Source organism: Polyodon spathula, chromosome 4 (genome assembly GCF_017654505.1).
Source record: "Polyodon spathula isolate WHYD16114869_AA chromosome 4, ASM1765450v1, whole genome shotgun sequence".
NCBI lineage: Eukaryota > Metazoa > Chordata > Actinopteri > Acipenseriformes > Polyodontidae > Polyodon > Polyodon spathula.
The window spans coordinates 58,829,194-58,850,137 of record NC_054537.1 but is presented as its reverse complement, the minus strand read 5'-3'; the positions used below and the strand labels follow the sequence as shown (position 1 = coordinate 58,850,137).

Here is a 20,944-nt window from a genome sequence, read left to right as displayed (position 1 = left end):
CTTTGTAATGGTTAAGAGCGAACACTGAAAGGCGAGTGTAGAATTACTGTGTTTTGTCGTGTAACAATCTACTTGTTTGTTAGTATTAGACAACTAACACGATCCAGAGCTGTCACTATAAGCCAGCACTAAAACCATGCACACTGCATACCACTTTGCAACATCATCTTTTGGAAATTATACCGTGTCAGATTGTTGCCATCATCAAGGCCAGAGGTGGTCCAACCCCGTATTGGACACATTCTGTAATTCTTTGGCCAGTTAGTGTACAATATGTGCTTTAAAAATAAAATCATGCATGAACACCCAGAGTGGTTATATTTACACTGAACAAAAATATAAACGCAACATGCAACAATTTCAAAGATTTTACTGAGTTATAGTTCATATAAGGAAATCAGTCAATTGAAATAAATTCATTAGGCCCTAATGTGTAGATTTCACATGATTGGGAATACAGATACCTTTGTTGGTCAAAAAAAAAAAAAAAAAAAAAAGTAGGGGCGTGGATCAGAAAACCAGTCAGTATCTGGTGTGACCACCATTTGCCTCATGCAGCGCGACACATCTCCTTTGCATAGAGTTGATCAGGCTGCTGATTGTGGCCTGTGGAATGTTGACCCACTCCTCTTCAATGGCTGCGCGAAGTTGCTGGATATTGGCAGGAACTGGAACACCCTGTCATACTCGTCGATCCAGAGAATCCCGAACATGTTCAATGGGTGACATGTCTGGTGATTATGCAGGCCATGGAAGAACTGGGAAATTTTCAGCTTCCAGGAATTGTGAACAGATCCTTGCGACATGGGGCTGTGCATTATCATGCTGAAACATGGGGTGATGGGTCTCAGGATCTTGTAGCTTATGCCTGCCCATACCATAACCCCACCGCCTCCATGGGGCACTCTGGTCACAACGTTGACATCAGCAAACCGCTCGCCCACACGACACCATACACTCTGTCTGCCATGTGCCCATTACAATTGAAACCGGGATTCATCTGCGAAGAACACACTTCTCCAGCGTGCCAGTGGTCATTGAAGGTGAGCATTTGCCCACTGAAGTCGTTGCCGACAGCCGACAGTTACAACGCCAAACTGCAGTCAGGTCATGACCCTGGTGAGGACGATGAGCACGCAGATGAGCTTCCCTGAGGCTGTTTCTGACCGTTTTTGCAGAAATTCTTCGGTTGTTCAAACCCACAGTTTCATCAGCTGTCAGAGTGGCTGGTCTCAGACGATCCCGCAGGTGAAGAAGCTGGATGTGGAGGTCCTGGGCTGGCGTGGTTACACATGGTTTGCGGTTGTGAGGCCAGTTGGACGTACTGCCAAATTCTCTAAAACGATGTTTGAGGCGGCTTATGGTAGAGAAATGAACATTCAATTCTCTGGCAACAGCTCTGGTGGACATTCCTGCAGTCAGCATGCCAATTGCACGCTCCCTCAAAACTTGAGACATCTGTGGCATTGTGTTGTGTGACAAAACTGCACATTTTAGAGTGGCCTTTTATTGTCCCCAGCACAAGATACACCTGTGCAATGATCATGCTTTTTAATTAGCTTCTTGATATGCCACACCTGTCAAGTGGATGGATTATCTTGGCGAAGGAGAAATGCTCAGTAACAGGGATGTAAACAAATTTGTGCACAAAATTTGAGAGAAATAAGCTTTTTGTGCATATGGAAAATTTCTGGGATCTTTTTTATTTCAGCTCATGAAACAAGGGACCAACACTTTACATGTTGCGTTTATATTTTTGTTCAGTGTAGAAGAAGCCTCTTGCAAAGCATCCTCTATATCTGCTTTACTGTGTTCCTCCCTTTCTCTTTCTCCGTCTCCGTACAGCACCATCCCACTAGTCTTCAAACCTGGATTCCGTAGGCACTTCGGTGCTATCGCTAGGCGCCAATCGCATATTGCCACCCTATCTTGAAGATAAGACCTTTCAACTTTTGATATCGAAATGTTATTTGTTGTCTCAAAGACCTATATATTGAAGGTACCTTTGCTTCATTTGAACAAGTCTCTTAAACATTTGATCTACCGCAAACTCATTTCTTATGTACCTTCAAATTTGTGACTTTGCACAAAATAAGACCGCCACTTTTGTGACAGGTGCAAACAAGAACCTGCCTCACTCATACATATGTACTGGACCTGTCCCAGGCTGGCTCTGTTCTGTTCTCTCTAAAGTTCTTAAAGTACCTATCAATCAATGACCACACATCTCTCTTTGGTGTTGTGCCCAGTGATATTTTTTAACAAAGTTACAATCTGACACCATGGCCTTTTCTACCTTGTTGATTTTGATGGTCTGGAAACAAGCTGCCCCGCCCTCTCACGTACATTTGGTTAGGGATCTTTTATATTTACTGAAATTGGGAAATAAAATCAAATACACCCTAAGGGGATCCAGGGAAAAGTTATTTTAGACATAGCAACCTCTTCTTCTGTGTGTTCATGTTCTCCAATCCCATAGTTTTACAATCTACTGTCATTGAAAAGCGTGACTCTCTTTCATTTGATGCATTGATGATTTTGTTGTATTCTGTTCTATTTTCCTTGTTGGGTTTTTAAAAAGTTTGTTGTGTTTGTGTTTGAGTCTCTCTCTCTCTCTCTCTCTCTCCTCTCTCTCTCTCTGCAGGTCTGCAGCATGTGCTTGAGTTCCGTAACCCCAATAATGAGTTCCCCCCACATTACTTCTGCAGGCTGTGTAAAGTCAAAGGAAGCATGAACATCTTTGTTGACCACATCGTTGGAGTGAAACATTGCAGCAAATATCTGGTTAGTAATAATGAAGCAAAAAGATTTACTGGAAGAGTAGATTGATGTAGGGAAAGCAAAGCAACCCTGATGCACTCTGATCTTCTAATTGATACATTTTCCATTTCAATAGAGAACTGTGGGATTGTAAGAACTGGATTTGTCAAAGAAAATGTGTCAATTGCTTGCTTTCCTCTTTGAAAGTCAAGCACAAAAAAAATAAAATCGGTGTATAGCCAATAAACACAGAAAAACAGTGGAAGTGGTTACTCAATTCACGTTGACTTCACCCCTTTCCCATTTAAAAATAAAAACATAACAAACTACCTGACTTGTATCTATCATTGATTCGTTCTGAATACTTCAAATCCACCCGAACTACTGAGTGTCAGCAAATTCCTACATTTCTATTGGAGACTTCGCTCGCGAGATTTAAAACGAGATTACAGGGGCTCCCGAGTGGTGCATCCAGTGAAGGTGCTCCGCGTGGAGTGCAGGATGTGCCCTATAGCCTGGAATTTGCAAGTTTGAATCCAGGCTATGTCACAGCCGACCGTGACCAGGAGTTCCTAGGGGGTGGCGCACAATTGCCCGAACGCTGCACGGGTAGGGAGGGCTTAGCTCGGCGGAGGAATCCACGGCTCACCGCGCATCAGCATCCCCTGTGGCCGATAGGGCGCCCGTGGTTCAGCAGATCTGTGTTGTCCTCCAGTGCTATAGGTCTGGTGGCATCGCTGTAGATCTGCAATACAAAAAATTACGCATTGGCAAGAGTACGTTTCGGAGGACGCGTGCTCCAGCCGCCACTTCCTGAGTCAGCAGGTGGGTTGCGAGCGGTGAGCCGAGGATACAGATAATAATTGGGCATACTAAATTGGGGAGACAACCAGGGTAAAAATTGGCGATGACTAAATAAAATAAAATAAATAAATAAATAAGATTACAATTAGCAATGGAGGCTTGTTCGTGGGATTTAAAGCTGTATTAAGTAAGGCCTGGTCACACAGGCGACAGATGTTGCCGGCTTGTCGCCTCATGTGACCACTCTGGCAACACAGGGTATTTTCAGTACCAGCCAGTCAAATTTGATAGTAGTGTCACATGATGATACGGCTAGTTCCACAACCCCATTTACATTAATTTGTCATGTATGCAGTATGCCTGTCATTCCTACATTAACCCCCAATCATAACATCTTTCATTTTAACAGTAAACAAAGTGAAATTTGTTATAAAACATCCCAGGTCTGCCTTCTTGCTCTCAAAAGCCTAGAATTGAAAGTACAGTATTGAAAACTCTGTTTATGAATAACTATATATTTATTATGTTTGGCATGTTAAATATGTAGACCTACTAGCTAAATAATTCTACTAATGTATACTTTTTTTATTTAAGAAGGAACTACGGGTTTGTTAATGTAACTTAATTGTTACATTTTTATATTGTAGTCTTCCTTCATGGCAAAATGTGCATTATGATTGGGTTGCATTACGTTGTTGCCTGTGTGTTACCAGCTTGTCAACTGCAGGCTTCTCTCTCATGTGACCACCGTAAACTGTAACGCAACATGCAGGCAACAGATGTGTTCTTGTTGCCGTCGACAAAAGTTGCCAGAGTAACCAGGCTTTTACAGTTAAGATACTGAGGATTTAAAACAAGGATTGTAAATTGTGGTGGAATGTAAAAAAAAAAATAAAAAATGCCTACACACAAAAACTCCAGAAGAATATGCCCGTGACCATAAGGATTTTGTTGTGGAAGACAGCAAAGGAAAGTAGGTCCAACTTAAGTGTGCAAGTACTGTCGAGTTACTGCTATACATATTTTGACAGAAAAAAATGCCCAGGCATTTTGGAAAGTAACCGAAAACAATAATTTCATACAGTATGTAAAAAATGAAAGCAAAAAAAAAAAAAACATAACTCAAATGGCTGAAAATAAGCACCGAAAAATGAAATGCATAAAAACAAAAGCCCTAGATATACAATCCACTCTTTTGTGCATGGGAGGACTTTATTATAGGGTAAAAAGGGAAACTTCTGGTGGATTTATTGTAGCATTTGCAATTGCTTATTCATGATACATACAATGTTATTTAACTTTCTAAAACTGTGCTATATCTTTATTTTAGAAAAGTAAACCTGATGGTATGATCCCTGAGGATGATTTGGGAGATGGACAACTGAACAAGAAAGTAGTAGTAGTAAAGGCAAAGCTTCTTGAGCAGTTGGAAGGAAGGGGAGTAATGAAGGTAAGGACAGTTCAGCCCCACATTCTGAATGAAAGCATAAGTCCTCAGACATTTACTATTTGGACACCTAGTTTAAGGTTGGTACTTGTGTATTGGATTTAAACATATGCACCAATTTCAGTGACCTTCAATGAATAACATGAAATATGTGTTTTCATAATTTCACTTTATATGAATCTCCCTTTATTATATTGAAAAGAAAGAGAATGGTATTTGCCTCTAAAACCCTTGGAGGGCCCCTTTGAAAAGAGAGGCATGCCACACTTCTTACATCGGCCGGCTTCTTGAATGAAAAAATCCAGCATGGCTATTGGAGCGGCAGTTTCTTTGAAGCATACTTATTTATTACTAGCAATGCCCCATTGTACAAACTTTGTAAATAGAAAAGGCAAGTACAACTAGCTGTGTATAAACCAGTATTGAACTGTCAGTTCATGCAACATAACATGTTATTACAGCCTTGTGTTAGATCAAAGTAATCTTGTTACTGCTTTGAGAACACCCTAAGGTACGTGTCTGTCGTGATTCTTTTTTAAATGCAGTGTTTTAACTTTGTAACTGAAAAAGTTTATTATTGTACTTTGTCCTCATGTTTTGATTTTATTAGGGTTGTAATAAAGGGTTAATTTTGACAGGGTTCGTACAGGGCTTGGAAAACCTTAAAGCCTTGATTTTCACTTGGTAATATTCAAGGACTTGAAAAGCCTTAAATTTGATTATTTTTTGGATTGACCTGGAAAAGCCTTGAAAACTGTGGAACAGTGTCTTGCTATTAAAAGTATTCTCGTTGCATCTGTAATCTAGACTGAGACGTGCATGCAGTGTCTCTATGGATTCAGATTGGTTTGTTTGTTGGGTTGTTTTTCTATGTGAACCTTTATGCTTTTGTACTGCCCGTAAGTAATACTACAGCTAGCTAAGTTTGACTGAGTTAGCTCATAGTAAATGCACTGACATGAGCATATACATTAGTTATTTAAAGTTTGATTTTGGGTTATTTTAATACAGAAATACTGTAAATAAGAAAGCCTCAGAAAGTATTTACAATGTCTCTCCATCAGCACGAGTTTACTGTTCAACTCTTTTATGCAGAATATAACATTACGAACCAGTATAATATTTTGTTTTAGTATTAGTATTGTAATGACCCGGCAGTCTGCGCTAACTAAAAGGACGCAGAGAGTATTGAGCAGCACAGGACAGGCAAACACTCCAGTCTTAAAGATTCAAAGAGGAGCGCTCGAGCTGGCAATGGTAAAAATGGTAGATGGGTTTAGTCTTGAGAGAGAGAGAGAGAGAGGAGCCAAAAACAGTTTTAAATCCAGTAGCACACTTAAAAAAGAGGAACATCATCAACCAGTGAGGTTTATTGTTTTGGAGGCAGTCAGGCAGTCAGCTGGACCTTCATAAAGGGACTTACAAGGGGGCCTGGCCCTGACCTTAGCCTATCCGGAGGGGCCAACCAACCTCCCGGGGCAGCTGGTCCGCGACTGGGACCCCTTCAGTCGACGCACGCAAACAGCCAGTGACATGACCCCCCCCCCCCCCCCCCCCTGTACTACCAGCCATATTTAAGTGTTAAAAACAAAAAGTGCCAATGTCCAGTTGAACATGTGTGTAAAGTACATGTACGGAAGCTTATTGTTAAGTACTACAACATCTCAAATTAATGTACATTTTGTACTGCAGTATAATGTTTTTCCTTTTGGTGTTTCTTAGCCACCGTACTTAAGGTATTGCTTTCTCATCAAAGGCCGGGAAGCAACTGCTTTGTTGTGTTTTGGGGAGTTGGTAGCCTATGGCGGGAAAAAGTGGCAGTAAATATTAAAATTATTAATGCGAAAGGAAATCATAAACAATATTGGAGACCATATAAATAGCACAGTTCAGCCCTGCTAAAAAAAGGACTACAAATGCACTGAAGACGAGAAACCGAAGAAATGTATATCAGTTCAGTTTTACTGTTGACACAATGTAGTTTAATTAAACTTTTTGAGATAGTTACTAAGTTTTTATCATTTGGATTGCATTGATTTGGATGGGATTTTTAGTTGGCTTAACCGGAGTGGCATACTTCTACACTATTTTTTTTTTAATATGTTTTTTTATTTGTATGATGGACCTGTGTGTCAATGTGGTCTGGAAATATACCTTTGTTTAAGTGTACAAACCCTGATTTTGACCTTAGAAGGTTCGGAACACATTACTGAATGAAGGCTCGAACCTTTGATGGTAATAATTTCTATAATTTAATGGTAAAGTCACCGTAACTACTAGTTTTAAATTTGATTGAAAATCCTGTTATCTTACAGGTAGTCAATATAAATTGAATAAAATCTTCACATGTAGTTTAAAAATATATATATAAAATAATGATGTTTTTATAATTAAAAAAAAAAATGCATGTTGTTTATGTACACGTAATTGATGCTGCTTGCGATATGTACAGTAAGCTTGCATTGCAGCTGCACCCTACTGCTGCCAGTTAAAAGAACTGCAGCTGACTTTGGTAAAAAAAAAAAGAAAAAAAGCTTTATTTAACAGTCACTGTTCCAAGCAGGTTATCAGTCACAAGCACATTTTACTACTTTAATACTTGTACTAACAAAACTAAAAATAATAATATGAACTTACGCTTGTCAAGTGACCCCGGAGATTGGTTGTGCCTCCATGATACATCAGCAGTCGCTTGCACAGTTTGCATTCAACCTTTTTTTTGGTCGTCTGGACATTTAACAAAAAAAATAAAAAATCCCAAGCAACAGAAGGTTTGAGACATTTCTTTCAATACAGCCTACGCTATACAGTGCTTTGCTGTCGAGATGGCGAATTAAAAAATTAAAATTCTGTCTCCTGGATAACACAAGCTAGAGGGGTGGATGGTGCTCAGTTTTCAAAATTATTAGTGTTAGTGTTTCATATTTATTCTACCACAGCACTTCTCTTACACTGTTTTGTACACTAGGTATTCAGTACATATTTTACTGAAGCACTACAACCGCTATAGGTACCCCTAGTGCTTTGGCATAATATACCCTGCTAATACCCTGCAAATCAAAAGATCGAATTTTCAAGGGAGTGACATTTAATGTGTGATTTATAGTGTTCACACATTGTCAAACAGTTTCTGTTAACAGTTAAAAAAAGAAAAAAACATTACAGTACATGAATGCCACCTCACAGACATTTGAAGGTTTAGAACTACCTTTGAATTCCTGGCTAGAGAACAAACCTTCAAACCTTTGAACACAGCCCTGGATTTTATTAGCGTTGACAGAGAAGTATGTATGTTTTTCCCATAGCTGTGTGTACATTTTTGTGGGTGTTTTCGACAGTGACGTTTGTGTTAAAATATTTTCTTTGAAACCAATTTCTGCTGCCATGTGTGGTTATGACATCACCAAAATACTTTCTAATTACATCATAAACTGGTTTTGCAATGAGCGTCGCGTAAATATGAAATTAGACACCCGTTATAAAACTGTCAGATTTAAAAAACAACGACTTTACAGTTCTAAACTAAATGAAGAAGTTCTATCCAGATTTAAAGTGATGAATGGCTTTATTGTTTTTATTTATTTCTATGAAAAAACATTCAAGGTTTTCCCTTTTTATAACCAGTATATACAAAAATATTGGGGCCAAGAGAGTCTTGTTTATACAGCTACACTGCTTATCCTATTTGTAACTTGGTGTGTTTTTGTAGTCTCATGACTGGAAAATAACTGAATATTTTAACAACCAAGTAATGGTAGCTAACAAAATGATTTCATTAGTCTTACCTGTTTTGCCCTTTCATTAGGTATATTAGGTCACAGAGGTGCAGTTTTGAAATCTGAAATCATACTTCTACTGTATTTTCATTTTAAAACATGATATCTGGTACAGCCGTGGTTAATAAAAGTTCAGTGTTTCCATGCCTTATTCTCAGGAAGTCTGTGTCCCAAAACAAATTACTTAAGGGAAGCAGCTGGTTGGTTAATGACAAGATCGAAGCCATGGAAGGGGAGGGTCCAATTTCATCCACCTGGTGAAAAGACCAAGAAATTGTAACACAGTCTGATGCTTGGCTTTCAGAGAATTGTTTAACCAATTGTAGTGTCAGATATCCTGTTTATAATAAAAAAGGACGTCTTCACTCTAGCATGTGTTTCTTTTAAAACTGTACATTTGAGACCTCTAATGAAAGGATGTGCACATCCGGTAAGAATGAACTTTGTGTTGGACTTATTTTCATGTAAGACTGCAATTACTAGTTACTAATTCATTACAGAAGCATCATCTTTTTGCAGTTACTTGGTGCAGAAAATACAAAAATACGACTCAAAACTGAAGTGTTTTTTTTTTGTTGTTGTTGTAGGTGGTAATGTCAAATCGAGGTCCACCTTTTAACAATTCAAACACTGAATCAGGTAGGTTTTTATGGGGTATAGGGCAAAATATTTCTGTAAAAGATGAAATGATATGTAGAAGAGAAATATTGCTGGTAAGACATGCTGGCTAATTCTGCCAAGGCAGGTTTTTTTTTTTTGTTTTGGCCCCCAAAAATATTTGAAACTCTACTATAAAGCCATTTTACAGCACACTGGTGACTTGCCTTAGATTGCATTACAACCACCTATGTGGTTATCTTGGTTGATGCAATGGAGGTGGATTACTGGTGCTGTACTTATGTGAGAGGGGTATAGGTCAAGCAAAGCAACCCTTAAGCATTTTTATATATAACCACTGTTGTTTTATGAATGTCTTATTATTTTATGAATGTTTAAAAAAAAAGTTTTTTTTAAAAAACAAACACAATGGTTTAGACCGCAAGATTTTACCTACCATACATAAATGTAAATATATACACTTGATATCCTATTAAAAAAGCAATATTTTTCAAACAGCTAGAACGACAGAAAAAATAGTGCTAACGCCAACTATTAAAAGCAAACACTGTACAATTGCAGTGCCCTAATAAACGTTTATTCTCAGGACCTTTATAAGAAATAATGGACACCACTCGAGCGTCTCAAAATAAATATTTATAAATACAATAGTTCTTCAATCCGTTATTGTCAGTAATAATTAAAACAATATTTTTTTTTAATATAAATTTAGCTCGTGAAACAGTATTTGCTTATATCCACTCATTTCTTGATATTTATAAAAGTTGTTAAAACATATATAAAACACATGAAAGAATACATGTTCTAATATAGTAAGTCAAATACATTGGATTTACGGTGTTTCCGTTTTCTTTCTTATTTCTAAACAAGTTCCTCTTTTTTTTCTGCTATGCTATGCATTCCAACCTGTATAGTTAAGTGTGATAGCCCAGTAAGTCAACAAATTGACATTTTTATCATGTTGGCCCGTTCATGGGCCGAGAAAGACACTTCAGTGTGATCGTGTTTACACAGTCAACGGCCCTTAAAGGGTTACAGGGTGATCTACACTCCAAGAAAACACTCAGGTCCCCTTTTCTTATTTTCTTAATTTTATTTTATTTTTAAATACAGAATACAAATTAACATTAAGCTTCCCAATTCCAGTGTCATGCAAGCCTCTCGTATATCATACTTGCTGTAGGTAATGTTTACAGTGCATCGGAAGCAGATTTGTTTGCTGTGTTTTTGTTTTCTTGGTCTCAGAGGAATGATTCTCTGTCTTCTATTGTGGGAAAATGGACCTTGAGAGTGTTTATGACTACTGGGTTTTGTTCTGTTCCAGTTAAAGTTTTAACGTTGTATGCTGTTTCACATACTCTAATATCTATTTATTCAAGGTGAGAGATTTCCTCATGGTGGCCCAGGTAGATTGCACCCCAATGATTTTCCCCCTGGAATGCACCCCAATGATTTTCCTCCTGGAATTCCCCATGGAGATTTTTCTGCTGGTATGCCCCGAGATGATATTCCTGGAATGCACCCTGATGCTTTTCCAAGGAGAAGATACCCAGATTGCCCTGGAAGAAGATACCCTGGTGAATTTCCTAGTGGAAGTGTCCGTGAAAGCAGCCCTCTTAGAGGGGAGAGGATGAGACCGGAAGCTGGAGTAAGAAGGTAATTGATGTTATTTAAGCGATAGTGCCCATCTACCACGCTGTAGAGCCTTCATTGAGCGGGCACTATCTCTAGAAGAAAATTATTTCACAATTTTCTTTAAAACATGAATTTACCTTGACCTTGTAATAATTTATCAAGTACCCTTCCACTGAGGAAAGGTTTTTAAGAAAATAGTCCCAAACATTTTCATAAAGGATCACACATATAATTAGCCTTTCAAGGCCCCTGGAATATTTACCAGGGTTGAGCCTGAATAGCTCTGGGCCCCGTTGTTTCACAGCACTGCCTGGTTGTGTCACTGACATCGGCAGTCAAGGCGGACAGTGGAGATGTTTTGCATACCTTGTGGGAACGTTCCACTTTGTACAGCACGATGTTTTTAATTCTGGCACAGATAAAATAAAACTAAAATGTGACCCAACAGTGATATATTTTATTTATGTGTTTATGTATTTATGTATGTTTGTTAATTTGTGGTTCTATTTATTGGTCTTTTTACTATTTTATTTATTCACTTTTTTATTTGTTTTATTTACATTTTATGTATTTATGTATTTATTTATTTGCTTATTTGTCCTCAAGAGGTCAATGTCATTCCTGGTTTTATTATTGGAAAACTTATTTATCCTCAAATTTTGACGTTTTTATTAATGCCACACCTTGGTGTCATTACATTTTGGTTGCCAGAGGTCAGTAGTTAGACATAGGTATACACTTCATGGTGAAGTGAATGCATAAATAGTTATTGAAAAATGTTTGTAATTTTAGTTAGTAATTTGTGTCGTTTCTGTGCCTGTTTATATTTCAGAATGCTCTGAATTATGTAAAAAACTAGGCGACAGATTACTAACTCTATCTCTCGTGGAGACATTGCTTTATCTGTAGCACCATAATTTGGGACCTGAAACACTGAAATGGGATAGCAGGAGGGGAAAGTGTTATGGGGAAACTTTTTTATAAGAAACTTTTTTTTAACTTTTTCTGCCAATTTTGTACCTTTTTTTTAAATGTTACACATTCTGAATTCTGTAAGCAGTTTGACAGTAATATTCAACTTCTAAGCTTTTAAGTGATATACAGTTTTATGGTGGTTAGATAAAATGACTTACGACTAGTTTATGCATTTTCTTAAAAAAAAACAGGCACTTTTACTTGTCAGAGCTGCTTATAGTTTGTCTGGACAATATCAGATATGTGAGCTCCAGTCTAGCTGACTGTGATTGGCTGACTCTGCAGTTGTGGGTACAGAATTAGTTGTTTTTGTCGGTGCAAAGTATTGATTGGCTGGACCAATTGTCTTTGTTTAGTATTTGTATATTTGTATATAAAATATAGCAAGTCCAAATGAAAAAAAATGGTACTTGCTCGAATTGATTTTAAATTTGGTTCACAGGTGATGCAGTGACATTCCAGTGGGGATCTACTGCGTATTAATGCCTGCTATAGCTGGAAGCTGATTGGCTTATGATACTGAATTGTTTTTCTAATTGTAAATGGAATTGTAGAATGCAATAACTTTTCCATTATTTCCTTTGTGTGCCTCCCACATACTATTGTGAACATGGTGTGGTTCATAGGGGTCAGGAACAACGGCTCCTCCCCCTTCCAATCCCAGTCAGCCAAACACACTATATATCTTACATGGAATCTCCTAGGGGATCTAGGGGGCTTTATGCCTAACCTGGTTCCAGCAAAACAGAAAACTCCAACATGAGAAGATTACTGTGTAGTCCCTTTTGTTTCAGCTTTAAGAAAAACAGATTTGTAATACAGTAGTCATTGTGATACCTTTTATTGGACTAACTAAACAATAATTTATCACATGCATTCAAGACCTAATTTATCACATGTTTTCAAGGTCTCTTGAGGTGAAAGTAGAAAAGAGACATTGAACTTTGAGGTCTTGAAAGCTTGATTATATTGATTAGTTAGTCCAATAGGAGGTTATCACATCTCCTCTTGTCTACAATACAGTAGTCACAAATGTACATTTACCTTCATGACCTTCATGAAAAATATTAGTAATCAAAAATGATCAAGCTGTCTGTTGTCCTGAGTTTTGGGTCAGTTTAGATTCAATGAGTTTCTTCTTTTCAACAGTGAATTTGAAACAGTCAACAGAAGACAAGAAATTGATCAAATGGTTCCAATGGGCGTAAGTCACTGGTGTTTCTACTGCTAACACTTTTACAGAAAGTCAGGTATTGTTGTGACCTCTTCTTAAAATACATGTTCTGACAACTTGGAATAAGAATTGGGTAACTGAGTACTTTAAAATGCCTTCAAATAAAACGCCTGTATTCTAAAAATTGAACCTGCATTGCCTATTAACATTTGCAAATAAGAATGTTTGTTTACATTGTTTTTGTGTTTGTTTGTTTTGTTAAGAAATCTAAGGGGGGGCCCCCCGAAATCTAAGGGGGGGCCCCCCGAGTGGAGCATCTGGTAAAGGCACTCCCCGTGGAGTGCATGATGCATTCTGTAGCCTGGTCACCAGTTTGAATCCAGGCTATTCCACTGCCGACCATGGACGTGAGCTCCCAGGGGGTAGCGCACAATTGGCCGAGCACCTTCCTGGGGGGGGAGGGCTAGGTCAGCCAGGGTGTCCTTGGCTCACTGCGCACCAGTGACCCCTGTGGTCTGGCCGGGTGCCTGCGGGCTTGCCTGTAAGCTTGCCTGTAAGCTGCCCAGAGCTGTGTTGTCCTCCAAAGCTGTAACTCTGAGGTGGCGTCACAGTGAGTCTGCAGTGTGAAAGGAAGCAGTCGGCTGACAGCACATGCTTCAGAGGACAGCTTGTGTTTGTCTTTGCCGATTCAGCGCAGGGGTGGTATCAGTCAACTGAGCCTAAAAATAATTGGATATGCCAAAAATTGGGAGAAAATAATAAAATAATTAGTGATTTCTAAATTTTAAAAAATTGAGTGTTTTTGTTATGGTGATTTCTTTTGTTATATTTTTCCAGGGTAACCAAGTCTACAAGAGAACTCCTGAAGGGAGCTCCATAAGTTCTCCAGTCTTTGAAATTCTGGTATGTTTTTTACTCTGTAGTTTGAAAGTCATACTTGCTTATCCTCCTGAATTGGCAATGTATTTACTGATATATTCAGACACCTGTATAATTTTACATCTGAGGCAAGCCTGAGCAAGGTGCTTTTTGTGTAATGAGAGCAGTATAAAATGACCTTGTTATGCACCAGAATTGTCTTTGACATACTCCTATCGTGATTTTACCAGGTGAGTAAGTGGGGACAGTGTGGATTGGTACATAATTTATCTCTACATTAACAAGATGCCAAGATTCTTCTGGTTATTGTCCCTTAAACACTGCTGCTTTTTATAAATATTATTTTTATAACTAAACTCAATGCACAATTATAACCCAAATGCGTGTTTTTGTGTAGTACAGCATATGTTTTTTAAATATTTTGGATGTTCTTTTTTTTTTTTTTTTTATATAGTGTAATTTATTTTTCAGGAAAGCTTCCGTATAGAAACTGAGGGCGATGCACAAATGGTTCTGAAGATCACACAGAAGCTGACTGACATATTGATGGAGTATCGGCTAAGAAGTTTTGCATCAGTAAATTCATTGCAGGTAGAACCTGTGTTAAAGACCGCTAGTTACTGTAGGATAGAAGACCACAGGGTCTGATCTCATTGCTGCTCACACCAGTCTGTGATTAACTCTAAGGAGACAAATCTCTGTAAATGTGACAGATCAACCTGAAATATCTTGAGACCTAGATTCAAACCTATTTAGTTGAGTGGTTCTTGCCTTGTCATTTTGTAGTGTGGTCAGTAATTATATAATAATAACAATAATAATAATATAGTCTTTATTTTTTATATAGCGTCTTTCATAGTGGACCACCATCACAAGTGCTTTACAGAGGCAGGTAGTGAACTGTGCATTATATGCAGAGTCACTTACAATAGGACATTGATTTAACATCGCTTGCGCTCGCTCTTGCAATCTTCGATGAGTGAAATCACCAACTCGGTAATCCATTTTAAGGCACAGTGGCCAATTGGGTAAATACACAATAGCAGTGTTGCAAAGGAAAGCTATTTTTTTAAAGAACAAAAAAATGATACACTTATTGAAATGGCTGGTCGACACAAAGTTCTATTTGGCAAGTTTTCTGGAAATTTTAGTGACAAGAAAACAACGTTGAAAATGATCACTGATGCAGTAAACAATGTTGGGGAGGAGTAAAGAACAGTAGGTGAAATAAGAAAGAAATGAATAGATCTTGCAAGCAGAACGAAATTAAAAGAAGGAAAAAAGGGAGATGGAAAAGCTTTAAAGTTGATTGAGGAAAACCAAAATACTCACTGTTGTCAAGAGATTTGGAGCTGTGAAAAGTGACAGGCTGTACTTTGAAGTTCTATACATGCATAAGGAAAGCCCTTCAGCCAGTTTAAAGTAATGCAATCTTCCCTCTAATGCTGTTATCATACTAAATAAATTGGGACTTATACTTTGTGTGAAGTATATTTTGTGTGGTATGTGGTGGGGGGGTTATAAAATACAGAGACAAGTTCATATTGTCATCAGAATGTTTTACCTGAGAAAACCGTTCAATAAAGTGTACAGTTCCACAGCGAGCTAGTAGTTACGAGCGTTATGGTATGTCGTAAAACAGGATCTGTGTTGGTTTCTAGTGAAAATCTGCAACGTCGCAGCCCTGCAAAAGTTTTATGAAAAACAAATTACAACCTGCGAGGGGTCTGCAACAGCGATTGCTTGCAAATCGCTTTTATGAAACGGGCCCCTGAACTTTAACCACTGGACCACTGTTTTAAATTATTTTTGTTTTTTAGCCTAAAAGCCATGAACAGCCCTCTCGTCCTCAGGAATATCCTCCGATGAGACTGTCTGGGAGAGAGGGCTACCAAGGTAATTATGGCTTTGTGGAACTCTGTCAACAGTTGAAGCCTCTCTCACAGCTTGGGATAGCATCAGAAATAGTACACTAGTGCTGTGTCATGAATAAATGTAGCAGAATAACCAACAAATGCCAAGGAGAGTGGGTTATTTTAAATACATCCTGATGCTCAACAATACGTGACACTCCATGGTAATTATAACATTTCGTGAAAAAGGAAGAAATAGATGTTGAATTGAAGTTAAAGGACTTGAATATGCTTAAATATGCTTGTGTCTCATCTGTAGTTACTTGGGGTAAATGTGTATGATCTAAATCTAAATCTTAATTCCACTACCCTGTAACTTGTAACCCTGCTTTATGGCGGACCACTGTTTGTTTTTCAGTTTGTTAGAAGTGATGGTAACATAATGAATATTTGAACATTCTTTTAATTTTAATAAAGCATGATTCATACCATTATTACAGTAAACATTTCTGACCTCTTATGCACTGGTTTCCTTTCCATTTTTTTGATAGTCAGATATGTATTCTGATTATATGAACAAATACAAACATAGTCATTTTTGCAACTGAACATATTTCAAGCAGTGTTTGTTAAAATAGTCTGGTATTTGTATTGAAGTTGTTCTGGATTCTGGCTAGTTATCAGTTATAATGGGATTGGGAGTGTACAGATGGATTGCCATATCCATTAACTTCATCTTTTCCTCTCTTCCTGGTGGTTTTCTTTTGTAAAGGTCCATCCAGATATCCTGATTGAATGCTCACCTGCTTCTAGGAACACATCAGGGAGGAGCTGAAACTGAATCCCTGTTCTGAACGGACAGAATCAGCAATGCCCTGATCTACTGCAGTGAAAGCTTTTTCCCCTAAGAATTCACATGGATTTGAGTTATTCCAAGTAAAGGCAACGAAGAAGTGAATACCAAGGAATTAAGCCTGACACTTTTCAACGTTTAATTTATTTGTTTAAAATTTATTTTCTCAGTGTTCTCGATACCTGCGGTAGTTATTGGCATAATGGTAGGTGCTTATTGGCCACTGTGAAATCAATGCAGAACCACTTGGGTGTGTTTATATATATATATATATATATATATATATATATATATATATATATATATATATATATATATATATATATATATATATATATATATATATATAGGTGGTGGACAAAAAAATGGAAACACCTGGGTGAATGAGGGACACCAAGTATATTGAAAGCAAGGGCTTCCACTCAGGTGTGGCTCATGCGTTAATTAAGCAGATAACATCCCAGCATGCTTAGGGTCATGTATAAAAATGCTGGACAGGCCTGGTTGCCTATAATTATGGCTAGCATGGCTGCAAGAGGAGATCTCAGTGACTTTGAAAGAGGGGCAATTGTTGGGGCGCGTTTGGCAGGAGCTTCAGCGATCAAGACTCAATTTGTTGATGTTTCACGAGCAACGTGTCTAAGGTGATGTCGGCATGGAACTCCGAGGGAAAGACATCATCAGCAAAGGGCAACAGTGGGCGGATACTCCAGGGTCGTGATATCCGTGCATTAATTTGAAGTGGAAGGCATAACAGGCGAGCAACTGCAGATCAATTGACTGCAAATTTCTACCTGGGGTGCGAGCAGCCAGTTTTATCAAAAACGGTCTGCCGAGAACTCCACAGAGTGGGATACCACAGTCGGGTTGCAGTGCACAAACCGCTCATCACACCTGGCAATGCATGTTTGCATGTCCAATGGTGCAAAAGAGCACAGGCAATGGACTACTGAGCTGTGGAGAAATGTGATATGGTGAGATTAATCTTCCTTCACCATGTTCTTAACAAATGGATGAGGGCACGTGTAGCGCCAACCTAAAGAACTCTACAGCCCTGAGTGCTTGAATCATACAGTTAAGGGTTCTGGTGGTTCCGTAATGTTGTGAGGCACATTTTCCTGGCATGGTTTGTGTACAGTCATTCCCTTAGAAGGTCAATGCTAATTGCTACTTAATGGTACTGAGTGATCATCTTCACCCCATGTTGCAGCACTTCTTTCCTGCCGGGGAAAAGGGGGGGGTGTCTTCTAGGATGACAATGCCCCCATCCACAATGGTCGCCCAATGGTTTGATGCGCGTGACACTGATGGTATCGGTATGTCATGGTCTTCTCAGTCACCAGATCAGAACCCAATCGAGCATTTATGGGATATTCTGGAATGACGCCTGAGACAGTGTTTTTTACCTCCATCAACCAGGCGTGATTTGATTGACTTTCTCGTGGAAGAATGGTGCCGCATCCCTCCTGGAGAATTCCAGAGGCTGGTAGACTCTATGCCATGGCGCATACAGGCCATACTTCCCAACTCCCTATGAAGTGACTTTACATTGGTGTTTCCATATTTTTGTCCACTGTGTGTGTGTGTATATATATATATATATAAACCCAAGTGCTGCTGCATTGATTTCACAATGGCCTCTCTAATAGATACCCTTATCTCAATAAATATGGACTGGAGAGGAGGCATATAGTGAGAAACTATGGCCCCCGAGGGAAGAACTGTAGTTGCCGACAGGGTGCTCTAATGCCCGAAGCCACAGGCTGTGGGCATTGTCCACTGGAGGTAACTAGTTCTTCCCAAGAGGCCTTTAGTTTCCCACTGAGCCAGGGTCTGCAGTACATACTTGTTTTATGAATCCGTCAAGAAAGCAATGTTTTAGAAGTCCATTGCTAATAGTTATTAAAGTTTGTTTGGCATAGAAGTGTCCGTCTGACATTCCCACTGCTGCATGGAATTCTCTGAGGAGTTTGTTGAGTTTGTGAACGTTGTATTTATTTACATAGTCAAAAATTACAAAGTTTGTTTGAATTTTAGGAAGTCAGAAAACACTGAAAGCAAACTTTGTATTGTAACTGTTTGCAGCATCTTTTGTTGGTAGTATGGTTTGTAATTAATTTTCTGTTGTCTGCTATTTTGTTTTGGTGTGTGGAGAGGAAGGAAGTTCAGCGTGATTTTTTTATTTTTATTTTTTACTGGTCCTTTGAAATTTGTATTGGCCAGAATTGACTGTGTGTGTATATGTGTTGAGGACACTGTAGTGGTTTTAAAATGCCTCAGTTCATTTGCAATATATACTTAAAAAAAAAAAAAAAAAAATCACTATTTTCAGTGAAATCAAATTTGCTTTTAAATGTATAGTACTTTTCATTGTTCTGTAATTGTGATTTGATTTGTGTTACTGTAACTTCAATAAAACTGAAAGTATGCATTTGGCTTGGACTACTGATAATACAAATTACTGATAATATATATATCCCTGCATGGCCTGCAATGCAAATATCCCACATGAGGATAAGCATACGCTCTGTGCTTGGTGCTTGGGTGTCGAGAGGGAGGTGACTTCTATACTAACTAGTGTTTATACCAATACATTTTCATGAAAAAAAATTCAGTACTCCTAAAGGAGAGAGGGACATTTCTCCATTATTGAAAGTGTGAGGGGGCCAGGTCCCCTGTGTAAATTACACCTATGACAAGAACCCTCATCTGACTCATCCAGAAGGGTCTTTCCAGGCCATACAGCCCTCTATGAGGGTTCTATTGATATTAGAAAATGGCTGCTTTAAAAAAAAAAAAAAAAGCATTTCAAGTTTTTTCTGTTTGTGATTTTGCGCAGCGCTAGTTTTTGTTGCTATGAATACAAATATTCCCTCAATATTCCATGAGTAATGCAATTTGCTCAGAATTCCATATGTGGTCAGTAGTCTTTCATATCCCAGTGGTGGACAAGGTGAACTTGTGGGTATTTCCAATAGTTTAAATAATAACTTTGTACTTTATTTGCAAAAGTATGGAGAAAAGAAAAATAAAAGTTTGTCATTCAAAATATCTTGTAGCCATGCTGGTCGGGCGGTTTATTCAGTAACTTGTTCACAGCATGTTCAGAACGTTTATTCAAAGCCTCCTGGCTTTTAGAGAAGAGAAAGCACATTGCCTGTGTTATGATATTGTGGCAAGTGGGGCCTGTGCCCCTAAGGGGCAAATGGCAAACCAATAAACTTTGACTGCGTCACCCAACAGTTAAAAGGAATAGGACCTTTAGAATTACACAATTAAATGAAAACCAGAGACAAACCGATCACAATTACTGCTAATTTGAGCATACTGATAAAGACACGATGGCTGCAGCATGAGGACAAAGAAATAAAAATGATTATTGTTTGGAACCCCTAAAGGAAATGTACCCAAGGGAGAAAGCATCTATAACTAAAGGACTCGATCAACCAAGAATCTTACACCTGCACGCTCTGCTCACCAGCTCAGTCCAGACCAAGCCAATAGTGCCACCACATCATACATTATAATAATAAAAATGCTGAATAATACCTCCACAACAGTGTTCAGTGAGAAATTAGAGATTAAACTTGAAAACAAACCCCATCTGTTTGACTAAGCCCCGAGTGAACCCAGGGGATCAGAAGGATCCTGGAGGATGAACTGAACTGAACCCCAACCCTGTTTTTTTTTTTTTTTTTATGTAATGAGCACTCACAAATATGCAGAGACAAAATTGCTTGGTTAACTCCAACAGTAAAACCTTAATCTAAAAGCATGTGCACTGCAACTCAAATAAAGAGCACAGCCTTGTTCTTTTTTAAAGCTCTAAATAAAACCAAATAAAAACAAATGTGGCTGGCTGACGTCCACGTCCTGAAATCACAAACAATATTGCCAGCACAGCCAAAGTTAAATGAAAAAGAAAGCCATCACACATTAAAAGAAAACATAAAACCAATTCAAAGACACATTACCTCAGGTAGTCCAGGATAAACACGGCCATCACAAACACACCTGAACCCACCCTGCAACATACCCAAAAAATTAACACTATAAAAAAAACATTTAAAAGGGAGAACCCATCTCTAAACAGTCAAAGACAATCGGCTTGCCTTACAACACTATACCTGAGCAACAGCAACAAACAACAAACAAAACACTGATCTGATG

At 38.4% G+C, this 20,944-nt stretch overlaps 1 protein-coding gene across 2 annotated transcripts in view; it reads left to right on the top strand.

Annotated features, from left to right (window-relative positions):
* LOC121314681 overlaps positions 1-17,088 on the top strand; it is a 38,978-nt gene extending 21,890 nt beyond the window's left edge. The window contains exons 6-14 of one of the 2 annotated variants that reach the window (XM_041248183.1): positions 2,645-2,784; positions 4,895-5,014; positions 9,375-9,426; positions 10,785-11,061; positions 13,165-13,219; positions 14,027-14,092; positions 14,540-14,659; positions 15,889-15,964; positions 16,694-17,088. In XM_041248183.1, the coding sequence (XP_041104117.1) occupies positions 2,645-2,784; positions 4,895-5,014; positions 9,375-9,426; positions 10,785-11,061; positions 13,165-13,219; positions 14,027-14,092; positions 14,540-14,659; positions 15,889-15,964; positions 16,694-16,716 (929 nt within the window). In that variant the 3' untranslated portion in view covers positions 16,717-17,088. The remainder of the gene's footprint in view (positions 1-2,644; positions 2,785-4,894; positions 5,015-9,374; positions 9,427-10,784; positions 11,062-13,164; positions 13,220-14,026; positions 14,093-14,539; positions 14,660-15,888; positions 15,965-16,693) is intronic. The other variant, XM_041248182.1, reaches the window with a different exon arrangement.
* The last annotated feature ends 3,856 nt before the right edge of the window (positions 17,089-20,944 follow it).